The following is a 24,400-nucleotide window of genomic DNA, read 5'->3' as shown; positions in this document are numbered from 1 at the left end:
TTGGGCACCAATAAAACATATGGCTCAGAATGTTCTGAGCTGTGAACTGTTGGATCTGGGGTGGGATTCTTAGGGAAAATACTACTCCTATTTGCTTTTTTATTCTACTCCTTTCTTTCCCAGCTGAGGGCCACTGTAAGAGATGGGGTGCTGAGAGATCCTCATCCTGTCCTGACTGTACAGTCACTTTCACTCTCAGAGAATCTGCCTAGTCCTGTGGGAAAAAAGGGAAAGGAGTCTCTGTATCTTTCAAAGTATAGCTATTCAAAATTGATCTCTAAGCTGTGAGTTTTTTGAAGAAAATATTTCATCTTCAGATAGAAACTTCTGCCAGGAATAATACTGAATGTTAACAAGAAGTGCCTGTTGATCTCTGTTTGGATCAGAGGGGGAGGATATTAACCTGAAATAAGAATTATGGGACATGTTTACAACATGTATGAAGCTAGAGATTAACGTGTGAGTTATGAGACTGTCCAGGAAAAGAAAACTGTGGGAAAAAAACCTGAGCAGTTAGCAACATGATCAGAGCAGAGTGAAATGTGTTAAAGCTCTGGAAATCTCAAAAGACATGAAGATGATGGAGGGGGCTGGAGCACCTCTCCTTTGAGGACAGGCTGAGACCATTGGGATTGTTAAGCCTGGGAAGAGGAAGCTCCAAGGAAACCTTAGAGCAGCCTTCCAGTGCCTAAAAGGTACCTAATGGCTTATAGGAAAGCTGAAAAGGGACATTTTATGATTGCATGTTGTGATAGGAAAAGGTGGAATGACTTCAAACTGAAAGGTAGACTTAGGTCGTACATTGGGAAGAAATTCTTAGCTGTGGGTGTGGTGAGGCACTGGAACAGACTGCCCAGAGAAGCTGGGGATGTCCCATCCCTGTAGTGCTCAAGGACAGATTGGATGGGGCTCTGAGCACCCTGGTCTGGTGGGAGGTGGCCTTGCCTGTGGCAGAAGGGTTAAATGAGGTCAGTATCCAGGTCCCTTCCAACCCAAACCATTCTATCATTCTATGAAACAGAAATAGAAGGAGTAGGGGGATTGTACAAGGATACAATTTTTCTATTTGTATGTGAATTTTGCTAAGAAAGTAGCCAGCTTTGATACACTTATTCAGACTCCTTTGAAACTGGAGTAACTCCACAGTAATCCAAGGAGTTGTGCTGGTGAGGATGTTGGTGGCTTTAGTCCTGCAGGACCACAGCGGGATAATACAGGCAATTCTGGGCCAGGGATTGATATTTGTGCCTTTCCTGAGGTGGCAGAGAAGGAAGCTTTCCTCAAGTGTGCCAGGAGATGAAAAACAAAGGTTTGGGGCAGAGGGAGAAAACCTGCACATGTAGTAGAGCTCAGATTGCTGTCAAAAAATGGAGAGGTTGTGGACAAAACATCAGCTCTTTGGATAATTACAGCTGCCCTTTGCAGCCTTCAGAAGCCCATTGTTTCTTCTTCACTTCACTTTTGAGTGAACATTTTGGGGGAAAAGTGAAAAAAATGCTGCAGTTTCAGCAGTGAAAAAACCAATGGCAAGTGAAGACATCTCAGTGTTGACCTCAAATACTGGAGCTTGGGGCCTACAAAGGAAACTTCCCTGCATCAGGCTGACCTGAGCACCATATTTCCCTCACTGGCTGCTGCTGCAGCTTGTCTGAAAGCCAGTGGGATTTATGCTGCTGGAATATATGGTTTATTTAGATATTCTTACTGACCCATGAATATACCTACTGTATAATTTATTGGAATGTTAATAGTTCAGTCCTGTGATGTTTGTGATAGAAAATCTTCACTTTGAGCCAGTGGGAAATTTTCTTAGGGTAAGGAGTGCAGGCCTGGCCTCTGCTTTGCCTTTTTTCTTTTCCATTGCAACACAATTAACCTTTTCATTAGAAGAACTCTGTTCCAAATAAGCAAACTTCTCAATGTGTATTACTGAACCATTTCAAGCTGTCTCTTGCTTTGAAACAAAACATCTTTGTTCCAGCCATGCATGACATTTGAAGACCTATTTATACAATGTGTCAGCTCCATTTGTTTTCATCATCCTGATATTTTCCTCTGTATTTTTAGTTAGCCATCCAGATTGCAACAAGCGAGGTTGCTTCTGGTTTCCTCCTGTGCTTCTCCAGACTGAGGCACTGGCTGCCTTTGTCCTTTCTCCATTTTTGTGGGCAGAGGTGAAACAACCCAAAACCAGACACAGTTCTTCCTGCTTCATCCTCTTTGTACTGAGACCAGCAGCACCAGGCTGCTGTGGGATGCAGGGATGGCAGGCTGCTGTCATGACTGTTCTTCTCCTGATGTCCTGCCTGTGGGAAGCACACAGCTGCAATCCCTTCTGCTGGAGGGGTCTCACTGAGGGGGAACTTTCAAACTGCATCAGTAAATTAGTCCATCAAAATACCTGCTTTTTCCTTAGACATTCATGGTTTGTTCTAAGTCTCTAACCAGTCATTCTTGTACAGCAGCACAATGCTAACTGATCCAAGAAAATCCAACACAAAATTGAAAAAAAAAAAAAAAAAAAAAAAAAAAAAAAAAAAAGCCAACCAAAACATATCAAGATATTGGGTAATAAAGCTTTTAACATCCTGTTTTTGAGTAAGTGTAAATAGTTATGGTATTTGCCTCATCCTCTCCATTTTAAAAAATTTACCTGTCTTGGGGCATGTCTTATCTTCCAGAAGGGATCCAGGGTAGTGCTGTAGTTCTCAAGCAGGAACATAATGTCTAGCCCAGTACTGGCATTTCCTATTAACAAATTAAAATCTGAGTGTTTTTTGTGAAGTGTTTTAGACAAACTAGCAGCGGAAGGTTTCAAGCTGTTTTAACATATAGAGGGTGCCAGGAAACTACTGTAAGCCTCACTTTAAGCAGAGAAGGAGCCTGCAGGTGCCAGCCCAGCAGTGGTAAGCCTGGAGTTGCAGTAGTAGAGTCTCAACTGCTCTCTCCAATAATGTTGTCACCAGGAAGGTTGGGGAAGAAGAGAGAAACAGCTCCATGCAAGCAACAGTACTCCTGCCAGCTGCTTCATGGCCCACTCAAACCTGGTAAGACCAAGGAAGGCGTCTGCATTGACCTTGTGCTTCCCCATCCCTGTAATAGCAGACAGAAGGACTGTTGTGTTTTACATAGATATCCCTTCCAGCTCTTGGGAAAGAGCACAATCTCCTCTGAACGTGGAACTACAGGTCACTTCCATGCCGAACACTTAATGTGTCCAGCTTTTGCACGTGATGGATGGGCTTCTGCTGCAAGAAGTGGAGGCAGTGGCATGTGAGGAGGAATGCCTTCGATGGTGCGTTCAAAAGCCAGGCTGTGAGTTTTGCTGTGTGTTCCAGCAGCTGGGGTAGAGCTGCGTGCATGGTCCCCGCCAGCACAAATGAAACCAAGGCACCCATGTGCTGTGCATTAGGAGTGTTTGATCTCCTGCACTCTGGCTCGCTGCTCAGATTCTCCCTCCTCCTCTCTGTAGCAGCACAGAGTGCCGTGTTGAAACCTGTGAGTCTGCGCGTGTTTATGGACTCTGCGATGGGAACTGCAAAGCTTAACATGAAACAGTTGAGAAAATGCTGCTGGCCACAGCCACAAAACCTGTCCTCATCTGTTCCATGATGGTGGTGGAAAAGAAAATTTCTTGAGTTTTATTTTCCTGTTTAAAGAAGAAAGACAAAGAACTGACAAAGTAGATGGAATTCAGTCCAACTTATGTGACACCTGGATTAGCAAAGCAAAATGCAATCTACTCTGAGTGCAGGGATTGTGCCCATGCATAGCCAAGGTCACCATGGAGACACTGCAGCCCCACATGGAAAAGGGACAGCTTCAGTAACCCCAGGCTTGAAGCCTGCCCTGTGTGGATTACTGTCACTGTTCACCATGCATTTTCAAGTCAGTTATTGCAGTGACTCAGTGATGTTTCACTAAGAAGCTACAGACACCTTTGATCTACATTAAAGATACTAGTGAGATAGGAGAGGAAGGCTCCACTCCATGGAGGATTTGGTGGCCCCACAGTTGTTTCATGAAGATTGGGAAGCTGAGCAACACTGTGACTTGGAAATTGTATGATGGGGAAGCACAAACAACAACCACATAACAATAGAAATGAATTTTATTTTGTAAAAAGTTATAAAATGAATATTGTACAAAAATAAAGTCTGTAGAGAACTTTGGTTGATTAACACAAATGACTGAGACATATAATTGCAGGTGAAGTAAAAAAATCCAGAGAAGCGCACTCCTGTCTTCAGTAAGGTCTAAAAACTAAAAAAACTAAAAAAAAACCTAAAAAAAAAAAAACCCAAAAAAAAACCAGAAAAAAAAACCCTAAAAAAAAAATTAAAATAAAAATCACAAACTTTACCCTTTTGTATTTTGAACATAGAGATTTGCTCTGGTGGCAGCCTCCTCAAGCTGCACAGAAAACGCTCAGAGGTGAGTTTTCGTCAGCTGGGGCAGGGAAAGCACAGCTCTGGGCGCTGTGGCTGGTGAGCTGCAGCAGCGCCGCTGCCCCTCCGCCTGGCAGGCTCCTGCCCCGCGGTGCCACTGCCGCGGTGCCACCGCCCCGAGCAGCGAGGGGCGCACGGCGTCCCCGTGGCACTGAGAGCACGCCCGGCTGGCTCTCCAGGGCTCTCCTCCCTCCGCCCAGGAAAGCGGCGGAGGTCGGGGTGGGTTATGTGCCAAACACCTGGTGCATCTTTCTATGCCTGTTCTGGACTTTTTTGACCTCTAGACCCTTCTTCAGTGCCCCAAGGGGCCCAGGGCAAAACGAGTATGGAGAGCCATTACATGCATGAGATAAAAGATTTGGACCATGGTTTTCAATAAGGATTTTTTTTCATGTCGCTTTTGTGGGAGTTGATGCTTCACTGGTTGTCAGGTATGTCTAGTGACCTGCGCTCCTGCTCCTTTGGGAAAAATGTCTCCAGAATGAGAGCTTGTGTCAGTGGTCACGTACCAACACCTTTGCTGTACAACCTCCCTCCTCCTAAGGAAACTCTGGCTGTTCTGCTGCATGGGTGTGATCCTGTAATGTTTCAGCAAATTATACAAAACACTCTGGTTATTTAACACAACTGTTTACTTGCAGGCTATATTAAATCCAGGGCTAACTAGTAAGAGGGATTTAACCTCTTCTATATGGAAGTACGGAAGGAAAAGCTTAAATAAATATACTAAAAATTATAAGGCTAAATGTGATTATTTTCCATTTGTCAATAGTTATATGAGGTCAGTTGGCATAAAGTGTGAGAAAAAAAAATGTGGCTACATTTAAAATATGACTAAAATTAGTTTTTCTAACAAATTGCTAATGTTGAGCCAAATCCTGCGACCCTCACTCATCCAGAGCCATTGCTGCTCCTGCACACGTGACTGTAGTAATTTTCAAAAGGCTTACTGACAGGAATAAGGGCTGCAGGCTTCAGCACTACCTTTTGTGAACATAATCAAGATTTTGTTTAAAAGAAAAAAAGGTAAAGTAAGTGATTTTTTGCATTCAAGTTAACACTTTCAATCATAAGCATGGACCGTTGTTCCCAACGTCTTTGTCTCTCTATATCCCCAAGCGCCATCTACTTTGGCACCTTTGAAAGACACTTTAATAAATAAGGAGACTCATTACTGAACTGTAATAAATAACAATAACTTAATCTCAATAAATATCTTCTGTATACTTATGACTCTGAAGGGATGCATTGCATCAAGTAGTCTCTCTCAATCACAATGACCAAATAGAAATGTAGTTATGCAAGTGACGTTAGTCCTTTGTAAACCTAAAGAAACACATTTTGTGTAGGCTGGGCTTGTTATTTCTCTTACTATACTAGGAAGAAGTGCTTAAAAACTCAACTTGTTTTCACAGGTAGCAGAAGAACAAAATCCTCCACTCATTTTGAAGAAACACAAGATGGAAATAACCAAACTTAGCCAGTAAGCGGAACTGTTTTGCTTCATAAGAACTTGAGCCTGGTCACTTTGATATTTGCCCAATATCATCTTACTTACAAGGGTAATCTTATCGCTTAGGAGTTGTCCTAAGCACTCAGGAACTGCCCTCCAATGAGCAGTAGCACAATGTGTCTTTCAGTAGAGCTGAGGGCACAGGGGATTAGTAAGGTACTCCTAAGCTACTTCTTAGCTAAGCTTCTTGGTATAACTGGTATATCATGGCATAACTACACGACAGCGTGGTATGGCAGGGTTGTGTTTTTAAGCACGTTCCTCATGGATTGAGTCTCACTGATGGTGGACTGAGTCAAACAGGAAAGGTAGCGTGCACATAATCCATCCATCGTCATCTCCACCTGAGCTTTTATCTAAATCCCCATAGGACGTCAGAAGTCTCCATCCTTCTACTCCGCCGCATGCCTCCTTATCCCCAGGCTCACAATGGCTCCTCATTCTGTGTTCTTGGTCCTTTTTCCTCCACTTGGAGCAGACACTTCCCTGGGAACCTTGGTCCCTCTCTTTGCAGCGCAGCAGGAATGGAAAACTGGTGCCGCCTTGGCAAGCAGTTGTCAGACACATCCACACCTTTTCGCGGAATGTTTTTTCAGTATGTGGTAAACCAGGTTATCATCCAAAAAGGACAGGTCATCATCAAAGGCTGTGGGTCTGCAACAGGCTTGCCTCACTTTGTCAGTGACCAGTTTTTTCTTTTTGGTTAAGTTTTTTAAAATTTTGTCATAGGTGGTCTCAGCTGCATCACAAGATCCACTGCAATACCGGAAAATAAGCTCTTCTTTGGTTTCATATCCCAAATCCAAGTCGGTCACATTTAAATGTATTTCTGTTAAGACACATCCTCGATTTTTGCCCTTTTGATTCCTCCTTCCTTTTTTGTTGGAATTCTCTATGTTTGTGGCTGCATTTTGACGATTTCTCTCCCGCCTAGAAAAAACTGGAGTCTGTTTATCTGGTGACCTCCTCAGTCTTTTAATAGTGGCTTGAATAAAGTCCACTACCTCATCAAACTGATCTGGATAATCCTCTGGCATATTAGCTGTTTGGGAAAAAGAGAAAAGGCTTTGTCACATGTCAGTTATCATGGAGTTTGTCCATTCACAGCTCAAAAATATTATGCACATGCAAACTTTCCTGCCCATCACTTCAGAACACATGCCCAGGACCCTCAGAAATCAAGGAGAATTTGAAATGGTTTAAATCATCACAGAAACTCATTTGGGGAAAGATAAATGAGACATATTTGTATTTCTGTGTGTGTCTGCTGATGCTTGGTAGCATTTCAGCACAGCTTTTAATATTGAATGAGCCCTGTGGAAATAGAAGGAAGGAAAAACATGTCATGGCAGGAATATTAAGTTAAGAGGTAGATGAAGCTACTGTAAAGATGTTATACAGACTCTTCCCAGCAAAGTAGCAACAGGAAGAGGTTTCTTTAAGGCAATTCTGTGATTATAGTTGTTAATTATTTTCTTTTCACACCAGCAGCAGTTAGTATTGCCAAAGCCACCTGTCAATAAGGTTTTTGGGCATGACAGAAGGAGGATTTCCTGGGGTACCAGACTGAGATATTATTCCTGGATGAATGCCTGGATTTTTATTGCTTCTAGGGGATAATTATTTTCATAGCTTTTGAAAAATCTCTCATACGTGTATTTTGTACCACAAGATGCTGATCACACTGAGTAGAAATAGGTCAGAATAGAAGTATTATGCTAATTTTCTAGGCAAATATTATTAATGCATTTTCCTTTTACAAAAATTTAATTTTTAATCTATTTAATTTATCACTTGATACAACACTGATTAATTATTCAAGTAAATATATGATGAAGTCAATGAAATGTTTTGGTACTACCAGAATGAACCTCTTCAAGAAGAGTGAAATTAAATGTTTTCTGAAATGGTCCCAAATTTCACCATGATTTGGAAAAAAAAATGCATTTTGAGGTCCCTAATCCTCCCATGGACTAAATCCCTCAAAATTACCTGCTTTAGTGGATACAGAGAACTAATGGAGGGTCAGGCTGCCAGTGCCCTGTGTGTGGATGCCCTTATATAAATGACTGTATCTTAAACATATAAATGATATTGCAATATTGAGATTTTTTTTTGTAGTTATTGTGCAAAAAATTAAGACTTCTTCCTTTTCAGTAAGTCCTAAGAGAATGCTTCTTTCTGTACTTAACTCCTAAAACCCAACACATAACAGAGCAGTGTCGCACCAGCCTTGCATATACAGCAAGTCCATCTCCAATGCTCCTACAAATATTGCAGGACCAGCAAACGTTGGGAGAGGGGATATCCAGTGCAGTGCACCTGGCCACTGGTACCTCCACCAAGGCTCCCACTCAGTGAGGTGCTGAGATAGGAGTGGCTCCTTAGACAGAGGCTCAGCACCACATTTCCCTAATGAGAATGGTAAGACAGAAATCCCAACAGTGACCAGATAGCACATGTTCCCAGCTCAAACAGGGTGGCATGGACTCTGTTAACAGGAGACAGGAAGGCATGAGGCTGCCCCCACTGCTGAGCAAAAGTGCACCCTCATTTTCTCAGTGGAAGCCCCAAATATAGAGGAGATGGGGGCAGCAGAATCCTCACTCTGTCAGTGCAAAACCTGCTGAAACATCTGCACATAAGCAGGAATAGGGACTGCTGCCTGAAGTAGCCACATCCTAGTAGCCTCCCTCCAAGACAAAATAGTGATGGATCAGAGGGAAATGATTTTTGATTGATGGATCCAGCAAAATAGTTTAGACTGGTGAAAGAGTAGTGGAGGCTGGAAATCTTGTACCTCCGTGGAATGAGGGTGATACAAGGCAAAGAGGGTGCTATAAGCTGTAGAGTTTGGAGCTGAAAAAGGTGAATTACACTTTGTTTTACAGATATCCATGCTATAAACAACAATTTCAGAGACCAGTGTCCATGTTCAAAGACATGAAGGGGTGGCTGCTATCTGTACAGCTATGTGGAACCTGAACAAGGCAGGACCATGCACCCAGCCCTATGTTCCTGTGATGCCAGTGGTAAGCACCCTTCTTGCACTCTTCTATCTCTGCAGCATGTGCCAAAATACCCACTGTGAGCCATACCTACTGGAGGGGGTTGCTTGGATGGGTGTGTCCACTGGATGCACCAACCAGCTCCTCTGCAGAGCAGGCTGGTCTGGCTACTGTGTACGAGTTCAGCCCTCCCGAGCAAGGTCCAGGCAGTAGGCAGGCTGTGTTCCTTTGAAGGGCGAGACATCTTTCTACACTCAGTTAAAAAGGATGACCCACATGGAGCTGGCAAACCCCCATTGCTGAAGTACAAGCTTGGCCCTGACCCAGACACAGATGGAAGGTAGCTGGCAGAAGGCACTTATTGCACGGGACTGAGTTTCTAGTTTTCCTACACAGAAATTAGGATTCTTAGTCTATAACCAAATAAGACAAGGATGTAGCCCTGAGGAGATGGCTCTAGAAGTGCCCTTCTCCACTCTGACACTATGACCTTCAACTGCCCTCCTCTCATGCTGCTGTGATTACCCCAGCCCACACCTCTTTCTTGTGTTCCTAGCCCAACCTTTGTTCCAACAGTATGATGCAATGAGACCTTGGCTATGGAGAGTGAAACACAACGGCAGGGAAACATACAAGAGCTTAACAAAACTAATGCACTCATCAATCGTCAGGAAGGGGACAGGAGACAGTTACAGGGAAAGCCAGCCTATATGGAGAGATTATTGTTCACAACCTTCAGCCTTACACTTATCTCAAGCTTGGCACACTGCCAGTGTAGGGAGAGATGCAAGTATCCCTCTCCTAAGAAGGGAGAAATAAAACTGTGGATTAACTAAAGAGATAATCCAACTGGGCACTTTTAAATGGCTTGCAATTGAGGGGCAAAAATACCACCTACCCTGGTGAGAGTGCTACAGGAGGAGTGTACTTTGGCAAAATACCAATCAGACAGCTACAGGGCTCAAGCACTGCTCTGCCAACTATACCCTGGAGGGTAGTAGATAGGAGGAGGACAGGCCCATGTGGTGGACTGTGTTCCTGCTAAAAGTGCATACTGAGATCTCTCCTTGTTCATGTGTGATCCCTACCCCAGCTCACCAAGGAAGGTAATGACACTTCTACACTCTGAAGGCTGAGGAAACTAAACACCACTAAAGAGCCCCACACAATGCTGGTGATGCAGACATGCACTGTCAGCCCTGCAGAAGGTGGGACCAGTAGGGCAAAGAATAGATCAAATAATCAAACCAACGGCATATCCAGCTAGAGAAGTCCTGCCTACACACACAGACTAGACACACCCAGAAAGTGGGGTCAATGGCAGCATGACTGCATGGGGTCATTAGCATCCTGCTAATCTCACTAAGGCTCTAACACAAACTGTGCAAGAAGTGTTCCAAGTGTCTAATGGAGCTGGGGATCCCTGCTCTGCTCATCCCCTACTGCAACACCAGGAGGTATCTTGGAGATCACTGGGAGGAATGCCAGTACTATTAGTAAGATGAATTCCAATTTCCTGCCTCCAGCATGGACTTTCTCTTCAGCCCAGGGAATTGGAAACTATCCTATGCAGACATTCAAATCAATCAATATGACTCCTGCAATGACCCCCAGTATTTGGAGATTACACCACTGGAGGAAAAAAGGGCCTCTGAGTGATTACAGGAAACTGGTAGAAACAGTGGGCACAGAGGTCCCCTTGAGAAAATGTGTGGGTCTTCTCAATCCTGGTCACTGTCTGCCCACCTAAACTACATGTGCTGCTACAGGCTGTGCAGGTACATCACATCAACACAATGGCAGCTGCATTACTGGGGTACCCAGCGAGACCTTCTAAGTTTCTCTAAGCAACACTCCCTTCTGCCTGTGGAGCTCCAAACTGGTTATGAGCAATGCAGCAATGTTCTTTTTGCAGCTTCCAATGCACTGCCAAGGTACCCCAAGTTTGCTTCCATAATTTAACAGTCTCAGCAACAGCTCCAGTCCCTGCAATCAGCTAATTTTCTGCTGCTTAATAAATTAGTCATCAGTCTGGCTATAAGCAGTCACCAGGAATGGGTCACAGGAGTCAGAGGAAAGACTGACAACCAGGAGTGAAGGGAGACTTGTCTTAGCCCTGTGCTGAGGTGCCAGTCGTGACTGAGTTGGGATTTTCAGCTGTCCAACAAGTATTGGAAGGAAGACTTAGAGCCTGAAAGAAAATGCTGTGAAAAACTGCTGAAATAGAACCCAGAGCAAACCAGGAAGAACACCAGCATTGACACCAGCCATGATGGGTTGAAACAAGGCACTAGAGACGAGTGCTTAGGAAGCTACCAGACATCATACATGAATAAGCAATAACCACTGACCAAGGACTAAACTCCGTAAAAGGCTAATGGACAGAAGGGAAGGTGGAGAAGACTGACTGCAGGATGTCCCCATCCTGATGGGTACTTGGTAGATGTGCTCCAGGGATGCTGAGACCTCCCTACAGCACAGACACCACATGCTGAGCACTGGTTTGGTCTCTGCACTGTTGTAAGTTCTGCGGGGGGAACGGGGGCGCTGAGCCGGGCTGCGGCCAGGGAACACCAGCGCACTCACAGGGGCTGCCTTAGCGTGTAGCCACGGTTTGTAAGATGAATAAAGCTGTTGGATAGAGGGGTACTTTGTTACCCTTCTGTCCGCAAGGATGTTTGGAAAATGTTTATAGTCTCACAGCATCTTTGCTTCTCTCACACTGCATGGACTGTGCTGACTGGATTGTGCAGCAGACAGAGTTTGCTGGGGGGATTTCACACCCCTGCAAGGAGCAGATACACATTTTGCATGTGTGTGTATGTGTGCTTCATTTACACATACACACACAAAAATATGACTAATTATACACAAACACACATATTTTTTTCAAAACAAACTGGTTTACTGACAACACTTGCCTTCTGCTGGAAAAGCCGAGAGAACAAACACATGACAGATGCCTCTCATGTTGTGCAATGTGCCAGCAGAAAATGCTGGGATACTATGGCATTAAAGCAGCAAAGATTTCTGAGGGGTAGTCCCTGGTCCCAAGCTCCAGGGTGTGAAGGAACAGAATTTAAAAGGACAGGACAGGACAGGATGGCACAGGACAGCCCAGAGCAGCATGTGCTCAATATGGGTTTGCAAACGTTGTCTTGCACTTGTAATGCATCTCAAAACAGGTGTTTCCCAAAGGAAAGCAACGTATGTCCTTCAAAAAGAAAATTCTCCCTTAGGGAGCACAGGGTCTGTGTGTCTTGCTCAGAGTGTGGGAGAAAGGTTCACAGAACCCCGTGGCTGAGTGTGGTGGGCTGAGCCCCACCCCATTAAATTATGGTGCCGTGATCTCTCACAAGACTGGTGTGAAGTCATGAGGTTTTGTTTGGGTTTTATGGCACAATTCTCAAAGCTGTTTCCTGACTGTCCAGCTCCCTGAGGAAGTCCCTTGGAGGCAGTCTGTGTGCAGGCATGTGCAGGAGTTTGTGCATCACGTTGGCCTAGCAGCCCTGCAGCAGGAGCCTGGGGCAGGCAGCAGGGTTTGTGCATCCACCACGTGCATCCTGCTGTGCTCAGCTCACTCTCCTGCAGCTCCTTTCCATGCTCCCTCTTTCTTTACCAAGCCAAGGGCTTGACCACCCAGGCAGGAACAGCAGAGCATTTGCCTATGGCTGCAACAAGAGCACAAGTTTGTTTACCAGGGTCAGAGAATCAAGGCTGTTGGGTACTGATGACACTCCACGTGCCAGTGTGCCTCTGAGCACCTTCTCTGTCTCCCTTGACAGAACCTTGAGGGCTCTTGATCTGTGTGGAGTTTCTCAAATGACCAGAGAAATGAATAAAAACACAATGAAAGAAAGAATGAAATGTCACAAGACTGATATAAATAGGAATCTAGAAGAGTGATCAGGCTGGGAGCAGAGCTGGTGAACACCTTCACCAGAGGGAGTGAGACTCATTTAAAACATTAATTAATTTAAAAAATGAAACAAACCAGCCAACCAGCCAACCAAAAAAAAACCAAAAAAAAAACCCCAAAAACCTGAACACAAGAGTACTTGCATCATCTACTTGCTGTTTGCAAGCTGTTTACTTGTTTTCTAAACACTTAGGGCAGAGTCAGATCAAAGCTTTGGCCCAGCCTCCTAGGTTTGGAACATCCCTCTGTAATGCAAACTGAAATTCTTGCCTCACCAATATTCTCTGCAACCTGAAGTTTTGATCTGCTTGTCCCCAAGCACAGTCTCTGTCCCCTGGGCACAAGAAGAGATGGCAGCACACATGAGTGAAGGATCCTGCAGCCAAACAGCCAAGGCCCTCCCCATTAGCCCCTGGAGAAATCCAGTCCTGAGTTCTGCTCTGGGCAGGCAGGGAAATGTGCTTCCTACAGGCATTTCCCCACTGCCATCCCCCAGAGCCTGTCTTTGCATTTCTGTTTAATTAGAGACACCACATGACACCAGGACTGGGATCTGATCCCCGTGCTTTTTAGAAGAATAAATTATAGTGTTCTGAAAGACTTCTACATGAAACAGACTTCTACACCAAACTCATCCCATTATCAAAAAACCAGCCTCCATTAAGTAAAAATGGAACATTTGTTTCTGTCTGTTCAAATGTGATCACAATTACATTTTGTAAATCTACTCATTTGATTTTCTACAAACAGATTAATTTTAAAGCCAAATAGTCCCCCACACGCAATGGCAGCAACCCAGCATGGCAGGGCAAGAAATCCTCAGTTTGTACCTGATGACAAACTGATGGTTTGGATCTTCAATTTTCAAGATAAAAATCCAGTTTCTTCCTTTGGTGCCTGGTTATGAATTTAAAAGACTAACTACAGTCTCTTCTAACCATGCTGTCTCTTACAGCATACAGGTAAAGCTTAAACTCTGTATATTGCAGAATAATAATTTATGGAGATAGGTTTTTCTCTTTTTTTCTTTTTAACCTTATAAAACTTGGCATCTTAAGTTATTTGAAACTCTGCTTTATAGAATAGCTTTCCATATGGATCTCAGAAAAATGTAATCACATCATTTGGCACTTTACAAACCCTGAGCTACAATGATGTAACAGAAGTCATGAAAGGTATGTTAAACATTATAAAATTAGGTTTTGCTTTTAGACTGTAGTTTTCATGCCTTCAGTTGTGACAGTGTATAGCTACCACATCAAAACATCAGACCAAACAATAAAATTATTTCACTTGAGCACAGTCTTTCAATTACAGAAGTTCAAACAATAGTATCAGACCCTGAAATATGATTTCAAAATTCTGGGGGCTTAGTCCCACTTATTGTAATGGTAAGCAATACTTAGAAAATGTAGATCCAGATCTGCATTAGGATTAAGTGGCTCCTTTTCAAAAACAGCTCTGGTACTTTAATCTGGGGCCTTCATAATCAAATGATTGCTTTACTTCATAATCATTCAGTAATTTTTTTTTATATTTAGCTTGCTATGCAGTACTGTTTTCAGGTGCTTATTATAGTGGACATGCCCTATCTGAACACAGAATGCCTCCATCTCACACCACAAGGACATATTTTAGGAGAGATTTGGAGCAATTTGTTTGCAGAAATGCAACATTAACCAGGCTAAAAATATTAATGTGATGATCATTCTGCTTTACAAAGTGAGAAAGTAGCAACTGTGGTGGGAATAAACCATTAATTTTATTCAAAATTAAATATTTTATGTAAAAGACAAAGAATATTATATGAACACATCTAAGTGAAGGCAGGTGTTAAAAGTAGTATGCTGAAACGTTTTTGGCATTTAAACAATTAAAATACCACCTCTCTGAGGCATGACTTTGCTTTCATGCCTTGCCTGAAAATCCATGGGACCAAGGGTGAAATGGAAACCCGTTGGTTGTATCCATTAGGAAACAGAGCATCAAACAAACCAGGGTCAACTCATCCTTAAATGTTTAATACAGGTCTGTATTACCTCCCTCCCAGCCCTGCTGTGGCCCCCTCAGACTCAGGGCTCTCAGAAATGGAGCCTCTCCCTGGTGTCACTTGTCTCTCAAGTGCTAAATAACCTGGTGGGTGATGCCAGGGCCACTCACACCAGTCAGGCAAGATGATGCCAACACTGGTAAAAGACACAGGGTTGACCTTCCTGGTGCTCTTGCTCCTGATGCAGCAGTCAGATTATGTGTTTGTAGCTCACTAGCTAACCCTGCAGCTTCCCACGTGTTGATCATAATGACAAATCCACAGAGTCCTTTGTATTTTCACTCGGCTGTGCTTAGCAGTGTCTCCCTTCTGTACTTTGCTTGCATTCTTGCAGTTTGAAATGTTGGTTCCCAACTGAGGGAGAGAGGGGGGAGACCACAGGACCCCCACAGTTGTTACCAGTGTGGGAAGTCCCTGGGAGCAGGGGGAATCAGCAAGGTCAACTGGACTGTGTGAACAGAGGAAGGCATGAGCTGCCCTGCTCATGGGAGTTTCTTGGTGTTCATCTAGCCCAGGCAGCATCTCACAGCACCCTGCCCCATGGTGGGCTGCCCTCCTCTGCCCACCCTCACCTCTGGCCTCCCTGAGGTGGGCAGAGGAAGGTCTCACCCAGCAGCCAAGGAGCAGAGGAGCAGCAGGAGGATACAACCAAGAGCTTTGAATCGCCAGCTCCGAGCACCACAGAGCAGTCCGCTTTTCCGCGGTCACATCTGAATTTTTGTGGCATCTCCTGCAGCTGTTGCCAGGAGCCAATCTGCAGTAGGACCTTATCCTATGGGGTGGTGGGTTTGTGAGCACCCTCAGAGCATCCCTGCATCAGAAGTTACAGCAGAAGAGTGTAAAAGGGGAAGACAGAAAAAGTGCCAGTACCCTGCCTGGAGCCACCTACTGAGCAGGAGCCAAGCCTGGGCAAGACATATGTTGACTCCTGCTTAAGATCTGGTGCTCTTCCACATCCATACCATGCTGAGTAAATACCCAACTAGGTTTACACCTAATATTTGGTTAAGCTAAAACCTCAAATCCTGCCAGAGCCTTGGATAAGTACACGAGCGAGACCCGAAACCTGTGACCTCTGTTAGCAAGAACATGTGCACTCAGCTAATAGGCAAGCACACAGGTTTTAATGGAGGAAATACTGATGGTATTTTCTTCACCTGCTGCAGAAGTGATCCAGCCCAGCTCTCCTATGACATCAGTAAAACCCCACAATGGTAACACAGGCCCTCTTTAGTAACAGTTCACTGGAGGGAAAGAACACTAAATCAGTAACATCAGCTATTGCTGGGCTGCCTGTGCTCTTATTCTGCATCTCCCATAGGGTTTTAGAAGCATTCCCAAGGAGCAAGGACATGCAGCAAAGCAGAAGAACAGACCCTAAAGGGACCCTAATCCAGTCTCTTCCCTGTGGCCGTAAGAGCAGTCCAGGCAAAATCTTGGCTGATGTTTCTCTTGTGTCAATCTCTGCTGCTATCAGATTTGATCTGATCTATAAATAACACATGATCTTTCATTGGTGCCTTTCAATTGCCTGCATTTCAATGTGCTTACAAAAGGAATAATATGGAAGGTTTTAATATTGCTTGTTGAAAATTGTTGTTGTTATAATAATCAGCCCCTGGCTCTAGGGCAGGTGCATGTGCTCCACTGCAGAAGAGCTCATGCTGGGAAGTGTAGAGCAAGGTCCTTTTCTAACCGCTACACTGGATGCCACTTCTCTTCAGAAATTTCCAAAGTAATGGCTGACTTCGTCAAAGAAATCACATGTGCTTTGGATGGAAGCAGAGATAGTCCAGGTGTTTGTACACAGCTTGCTATTTAAAGGGGATATGAAGCTTGCCTCTAAAAGCATGGCCAACAGAGTTTTGGCATACTGCTGTAACACTGCCCAGCCACAACACAGGAAAATAAATACATGGATTTCAGTGTTTGCTTATTTTGAAGAATATTCCTGTCCAAAGTATTTGCACAAGTCCCAAAAACTTCAAAAAAGTGTACCTGCAGATTTCAGTTTAAGTGATGTATAATACATAGAGCCTAAACTTCTGATAGGTCGTATGAGTGGCTTTATTCCTTAAAATAAATGCTGCTACATGAAATACCTCACAAAATTAATTTTAAGTCCTTGATCTTAAAGTGTATTCTAACATATATTTTGTGTCTTAATATTTCATTTACAGCTGTCTCAAGTAAATATTTTTGATCCTATTTTCTTTATTCTCTTTGTAATCACAACTGAAATTCAAAGAACAACTGAAATCTTTCCTGTATCCTTTCTCTTTACCAAAGAATATTACTTGATCAGAAACTGAGCTGGTTTTGTAAAAAATGACCACTCTGCAGTGCTAACCACTCTACCAGCACTAATGTGTCAGTGGCCTATTTAGATGGCTGATGATCCTGAACATGGTTATGCTGCAGTATTCTGTATTCCTTGTTTATTTCTACTTATTCACCAACTACCTCAGAAATATGGGAATCCACAACAAATGTAGTTATGTAGAGTATGACCTATATACTACAAGTGTTATGTTACAATCTCTAGATAGTGTGGGGGGTTGAAAGCAGGGTATTTGCACTAGATGTTCATCTCTGAAGATCTGCAATTGTGGGCAGGGACAATTCTCAAAGCCTTTGTAACTTTAATTTTTTTAAACCACTTTTTGCAGTACTAAGCAGGAACAGTATAATTTACAAAGACATTACAACCTATCAGTCTGAGGATCTTCTGCTGGTGGACAAACAATCCCTCCCCCACTAAATTCAGTAACAGTCTGATGAATACAGAACACAACTGAATTCTTCAGCTTTTCAAGGCACATTTTGAAGCTCTTCATCTGCAAACCTTAAACAGAGGGTTTTCTAAAATACACTGAAGATGCTTATGAAAGACAAAGAAGAAAATATGTTCCAGGTATGTTATCAGTTAATAAAGACCTGCAAAACATCCAACAGCATCCACAGTTTCACTGGCAATATTTTTTAGATCCCTAAATTGAAAAGCAGCAAAGAACTAAAACTTTCAGCAAAGGATAACTCAAAATGAGAATAGAACTTCATTATCCTGCAATTCAGAACTTTTTTCCTTAAGTCACAGAGTGCTCTTCATTGGAGTATATCCAGTACTTATACCTGAGACTGCAGAGGAATTTGCTTCTAGGGCTGCATGCCTCTGGATTTAACCACATCTGCCTAGATTCTTTCTTGTTATAGAATTTTGCCCATGAATGGACCAATCTGAATGCTTGAGGTTTCTGAATGCCTGGATAACCTGTTGTGCAAACAAATGTTAGTAGATACATGTGCTTGCTCGGGCAGCCTGGTGCACTCAGCCTGACCGCGGCTGTGCAGGACGTACAGGCTGTTCGGGATACACCGGCTGTTTGGGACACACCGGCTGTGCGGGATGCACTGGCTGTGCAGGATGTACCGGCTGTGCAGGATGAACTGAGTGTGAGGGATGCCCCGGTTGTGCAGGATGTACCTGCTGTGTGGGATTCAATGGTTGTGTGGATGCACCCGCTGTGCGGGATGTACCGGCTGTGCGGGATGTACCGGCTGTGCGGGATGTACCGGCTGTGTGGGATGTACCGGCTGTACGGGATGTACCCGCTGTACGGGATGCACCGGCTGTGCGGGATGTACCGGCTGTGCGGGATGCACCGGCTACACGGGATGTACCCGCTGTACGGGATGTCCCGGCTGCGCGGGATGCACCGGCTACACGGGATGCACCGGCTGTGCGGGATGCAATGGCTGCACGGGATGTACCAGCTGTGCGGGATCCACCGGCTGTGCGGGATGTACCGGCTGTGCGGGATGTACCGGCTGTGCGGGATGTCCCGGCTGCGCGGGATGCACCGGCTGTGCGGGATGTCCCGGCTGCGCGGGATGTCCCGGCTGCGCGGGATGTCCCGGCTGTACGGGATGTACCCGCTGCACGGGATGCCCCGGCTGTGCGGGATGTACCGGCTGTGCGGGATGTACCGGCTGTACGGGATGTACCCGCTGTACGGGATGCCCCGGCTGTGCGGGATGCCCCGGCTGTGCGGGATGTACCGGCTGTGCGGGATGTACCGGCTGCGCGGGATGCACCGGCTGTGCGGGATGCCCCGGCTGTGCGGGATGCACCGGCTGCGCGGGATGCACCGGCTGTGCGGGATGCCCCGGCTGTGCGGGATGCCCCGGCTGTGCGGGATGTACCCGCTGTGTGGGATGTACCGGCTGTGCGGGATGCCCCGGCTGTGCGGGATGTCCCGGCTGTGCGGGATGCAATGGCTGCGTGGGATGCACCGGCTGCGCGGGATGCACCGGCTGTGTGGGATGTACCGGCTGTGCGGGATGCACCGGCTGCACGGGATGTACCAGCTGTGCGGGATGCACCGGCTGTGCGGGATGTACCGGCTGTGCGGGATGTACCGGCTGTGCGGGATGTACCCGCTGTGCGGGATCCACCAGCTGTGCGGGATGCCCCGGCTGCGCGGGATCCACCGGCTGTGCGGGATGTACCGGCTGTGCGGGATGCACCGGCTGTGCGGGATGCCCCGGCTGTGCGGGATGTACCGGCTGTGCGGGATGCAATGGCTGTACGGGATGCCCCGGCTGTGCGGGATGCCCCGGCTGCGCGGGGCACACACAGACCAAATTACACAGGGTGGCACCTGCTCGCTGTGGCTGATCCTACCCCCGATGCACTGGGTTTACTATGCAGGGCAGGTTACCTCTGTAGCTTCTGGGTGTCTGAGGCTACAGCACATATGTCACACTGTAGGTGTGCTGAGCAGGAAAGCCTGGGCAGAAACATGAGAGTTGTAGTTCGTGACATTGAATGGGCCTAATAAATATTGTAGGGCAGGAAATGCATTCAGTTGGAAGCATAATTAAATATTGTTTTAGCCTTAAAGAGCCCTACAGTACCACTATTTTTTCCAGATAATTTCCATATTAGTTGATAAAGTTTCAGCTAAAAAGAGTAACTTAGCATTAAATACACCTTAGCAGGGGTAAGAAGAATTTTTAACAGAGGTATAACACACACATACCATGGTGTGTCACAGCTATACCAAAGGAACTCCAACGGTGAATGACTATTCAGTAGTTGGAGAGTAACTCAGACACCATGATGCAAAAACAGGCCTTTCCCTCTTACTAGGAGGGAGAATCCCATGGGGTGATGTTTCATTTAATTCTACTTTCTTACCACTAGTAAGAAGGTTCTCACCTTGAACAAAGGCTCTCTCTTGATCAAGAGAATACATATCATACAGTGGATTTTAGGACACTCCAGTCCTCATATACATGTCGATTATGTGCATCCAGCAGCAAGCAGTTGTAAGATGTATTCACTGGCGACTGTGTATAATGCAAACAAGTGTTTGGCTCCCTCTGCCCTGTCATGCTTCTGAGGCTGCTGACTTAGTATTTAGTTTATAATAATGTGGTTTATATTTGTTCTACTTGCATTTGGTATTTAAGCTAATAGTGTTCTTCCCCTAGAGGACTGTAGCATAAGGGAAGCAATGAAATGGTTGCAAACTCTACATCTCTCTCTCTTTTTTTTTTTTCTTTTTTTTTTTTTTTTTTTTTTTTGTGAGTGTGAAATAAGCTATCCCATGAATATTGACACCAAAACACCTACAAATACTGGATTCATCTCCAATGCACTGCATTTTTGGAGGATACTCCAGCCTCCAGTCCAATTAAAAATGCAGAAGATTGCAATTGCTAGCACCGTCTGCCATCTCTAATTACTGCCCTGAACAGCAAAGGTCAGCACATTAAACTGATCAGCCCAGGAGGTTAGAACCCTGTCTGGAGCCTGGAATGAAGGAAGGTTTCAAGCCAACCTGAAAGGTATGGGGTAACATCAGGAGACCTCAGAGTACTTTGCAGAGAAAGCAATCCCATCAAATGAGAATGCAAAAAGGTGTCAGGGGCCTGAGAAATAGATCTGTTCTCCAGCAAATTGTTTGGCCTGGCCTTAGGAGTGGACTTGATCTCACAATCCTGATGCAAGAGCAAAATGGATACACTCAGCCTGCAAAGGGATTGGATTAGGGGACAGCAGTGTCACATGGTGTGACATTGCATATACCATATGCACCTCTGAATGCACACAGCACCCAGTCCTGCTCAGGACCCACACACTGCATGTGAGGCAGCACAGGTGATGATGGGCCTCCCACCACTTTGTGACATGTCTCTTGCAAAAGCCCTTAGCAAAGCAGCTGAGCAGCAGCATCCACAGGGATGTGAATGCATGGGAAGCTGGGGAGCTGCAAGCAAACCTCCATCCTTGTGGCACATTGTGCTCTGATGGTGAGAGAAACCTCCAAGTGCAAAGGGAAATCTACATGGTGTAGACATTGATTCCTCTCGTGTACTTGGTTCTATGTCTTTCCCGTGCTGAAGGGTGCATGCCACCAAATTGTAAGTGGAGAGAACAAATATGTCAAAGACACTGATGGGGGTGACTTGGGTAAAGTGCTGCTGCAGCAGGAAGGCAGGGATGTGTCTGGGTAGGATCAGCCTCCTAGCCTGTTTGCAGACTGTTCTCCAGATACCACACACTTTTAAATCAACTAAAACCAGCATAAAAGTACAGCAGAGTATTTAACTGCTCTCTTACAGTCACCTTTCGGCAGGTCTCTGACTCATCTGACTTGGCAACATAGAGATGAATTTCTAACTTTCATACTCGATTTTTGTGTTAACTGCTGCCATACAAAGATCACAGGAACACCCTGGGTTTTCCTCAATTTTTGATGTGAAGAACGGCGCTGCTTCCTCTGCCCTTGCAGCCAGGCCCATTTGTGATATACAGAGTTAAAAAATTCAGGCAAAACTATCAGCCCTTTCTCAAATGACGATCCTGGGCAATAACCTTTCACCCAGCTCTGCATGGCTAAGCCCATGTCTATACCCTGGAAACAGAGATAATGTTGAAACTACCATAGCTCAGGTAAAAGGCTGTCTTTCTTTCTGCTTCTATCCAATCCACAGGAAAGGAAAAAAGAAGACACAATTATGAGAAGTTTTGGATACTAGGAACTGAGAGAATCACTACTGCTGCCTATCACCTTGAGCTGCTGTAGAGGAATCAGCTTACCAGGGAGCTGATTTTTCCAGTAGGTAGTTTCAAGATAAAAGTGGGCATTGTACAAATACTGTAACTCTGGAAAGATAGAGCACTAATGCTTTCCCACCCTGAAGTTTCTGTGAGACCTACAAACTGACTAATGATGCTTTCTTCCTAATGCTGCTCTTGCCACTTGCACCTCAGCAAGCCTATACAGAGGGGAACAGCACGGTGGCCTGAAAAGCTGATCAATGCCTTTTGTAGGACAGCACTTATCCACCACAAGGCTTGCCATGGAGAAGATCACCATGTGTGAGAGCCCCATGATCCTGGCATGCTGCAGCTCTGTGAGGAAACACTTTTGGCCAACCTGCCTGTGTGGAGGGGCTGAAAGGATGTCAGGGTTGCCAGTCTTTAAGCAGTAGGAGCCCAGGCTGGGACACACGGAGGCGGGAGCATAGGCAAGATTCCAGCAGGGGGGAAACACTAGCAAGAGAAGGAAAGAGAGAAGACTAAATGGGGAAGGACATAAACGTGTGTGTATGGACGAGATGGGTGTTTGGGAGGGGTCAAAGGGAAGTCACAGCAAGTGCTTGGTGCCTCCACAGTGCACAGCCTGGCTGCTCCCAGAGAAACCAGAGCACAGCTGCCTGTGACTGGAGCTGTGGCGTGCACAGGGAAAGGACATGCCTCCAGAAAAGGAGATAGAAATGAATCCCAATTACTGGATACTGTCTGCATCCCGTAACGAGCTAAACAGAGAAGGGGATGAGCAAGGCCAAAAGAAGCAACCTTCAAACTGCATCTGTGCCTCTGCTAAGCGAACGTCTCCACTATTCATGTGAGTATTCTATCACTTCTTACTGAGTCATATTACCTCTCTCTTTAAAAAGCCACCAGAGTTAACATAATGCTCACACACCACTTTGAAAATCCTGTACCTGCTATTGTAGGTAAAGGACCTATTATTAGCAAGGCATTATTAGCTGTCATTTGGACTGTAAACTGTCTTACTGTGAGCTAGTTCATGTGGACTGCTCTGCATCAAGCTCCTAACCCTGCCACAGCTACTCTTCTGTAAATTTCCATGTGGACACACTCATTTTGAGATCAGAATCCAAGGAGGATTTAATGAAGCTCAGCAGTACTCCAGGATGTGTACACTGCCTCCTACATCACAGAGCCAAACCTCCGTCAGGACCTGCGCCCACTACAGGCAGAGAATAATTGCATTGGCAGGGAGAGGAGGCTGAGACAGTGGGGAAGGAGTTTCAATGCCTGTGCTGTGAGGGGTGTGAACCAAATCCTACTCTCGGCTCCACTGCATACAACAAACTTCCCCACCTCCCCATGTATTTCAACCAGAGAGATCCTAAGACTGCCAGGAAGGCAGGGCTAGAGTGGGCAGGGGGCATTGGCACTGCAATTGCCAAACCCAAGCTTTGGAGAATGACTAGGTTTGGAGCTGCTCAAGCAAGACCAAAGCCAATGATAGCACGTGTGGAGAAACAGGGGCACAAAATGGGGGGATCCTTTCCTCATCCTGGCACCTGAGCAAAGGGAAGCATGTTTAGCAAAACAGACAGCAGTTGCTACAAAGGGGAATGTTTCTTACAGTCACTGTGCACAGCATAGGGAGGCAGCAGGCTGATGGGGGAGAGATCATCTTCAGGTCCCTCTACCACTGAAGGGGACCCCTTGGGAGGCGTCTTACCGGTGGGCAGGGGCAAGGTGGAGACCGTGTTGAGCAGCACCACGCAGACAGCCACAACATCCCATAACTTCATCTTAGATCTCCTTCCAACACGGGCCCCTGGCAGAAAGGAGACACATGGTGAGCTACCAGCTGCTATGCTCCTGCAGTCCTGCCCCAGCCCTGTCAGCCCTGGGACAAAGCTAAGCAGTCTTGCACCCCAGATCACACTGGCTCACCCAGGCCAGGCTGAGGACAGTGGGTGGAATGATAACCTGCTCACTGTGCAGCCAGAGAGAGAGGCAGGCTCACCCCAGAGAGTGAGTGGTGTGGGAGAGAGGCACAGGATGGCCTCCAGTCTCTCTATGCCTGAGAAAGCTGCATTGGGGAAGGCAGGCATGCAGGTCCCAAGAAGTCTGTTTCTAGGGATATGGGAGTGTGACCATTTGCCTGGGCTTGCTGGCAGGCAGGTCACCTTGTGCTTGTCAAACACCTGGGCAGCTCCAGGGCACTTGTTCTCAGGCTGGACGGGAGAGGACTGGGCTGATCTGGGGTGCTGGTCTGTGCACACTTGATGCGCTACAAGTAAACATTCCTTTCCCTTTCTTGCCCGTCCCCTCACCTCTTTCCCCTTTTCCTCTTTTTCCCTTTCTTCTTCTTCCTACCCTTTCCCTTCCCCTATCCAGTCCTG

At 45.7% G+C, this 24,400-nt stretch overlaps 1 protein-coding gene across 2 annotated transcripts; it reads right to left on the bottom strand.

Annotated features, from left to right (window-relative positions):
• Positions 1-4,554: 4,554 nt before the first annotated feature.
• On the bottom strand, positions 4,555-23,803 carry GDNF (glial cell derived neurotrophic factor). Of its 2 annotated transcripts, none has more exons than XM_056513832.1 (2): positions 23,632-23,803; positions 4,555-7,003 (listed from the first exon to the last, which is right to left on the bottom strand). In XM_056513832.1, the coding sequence occupies exons 1-2, from the start codon at positions 23,801-23,803 to the stop codon at positions 6,519-6,521; spliced, it is 657 nt and encodes a 218-aa protein (XP_056369807.1). In that variant the 3' UTR covers positions 4,555-6,518. The 2 variants fall into 2 exon arrangements, with proteins under 2 accessions (XP_056369807.1, XP_056369805.1); XM_056513830.1 differs by having other exon boundaries at positions 23,731-23,803.
• Positions 23,804-24,400: the final 597 nt, after the last annotated feature.

The sequence above is a fragment of the Oenanthe melanoleuca genome, chromosome Z, assembly GCF_029582105.1.
Source record: "Oenanthe melanoleuca isolate GR-GAL-2019-014 chromosome Z, OMel1.0, whole genome shotgun sequence".
In the NCBI taxonomy this organism is placed as follows: Eukaryota; Metazoa; Chordata; class Aves; order Passeriformes; family Muscicapidae; genus Oenanthe; species Oenanthe melanoleuca.
The sequence above is the reverse complement of the archived record's forward strand: the minus strand, read 5'-3'. Positions and strand labels throughout refer to the sequence as shown.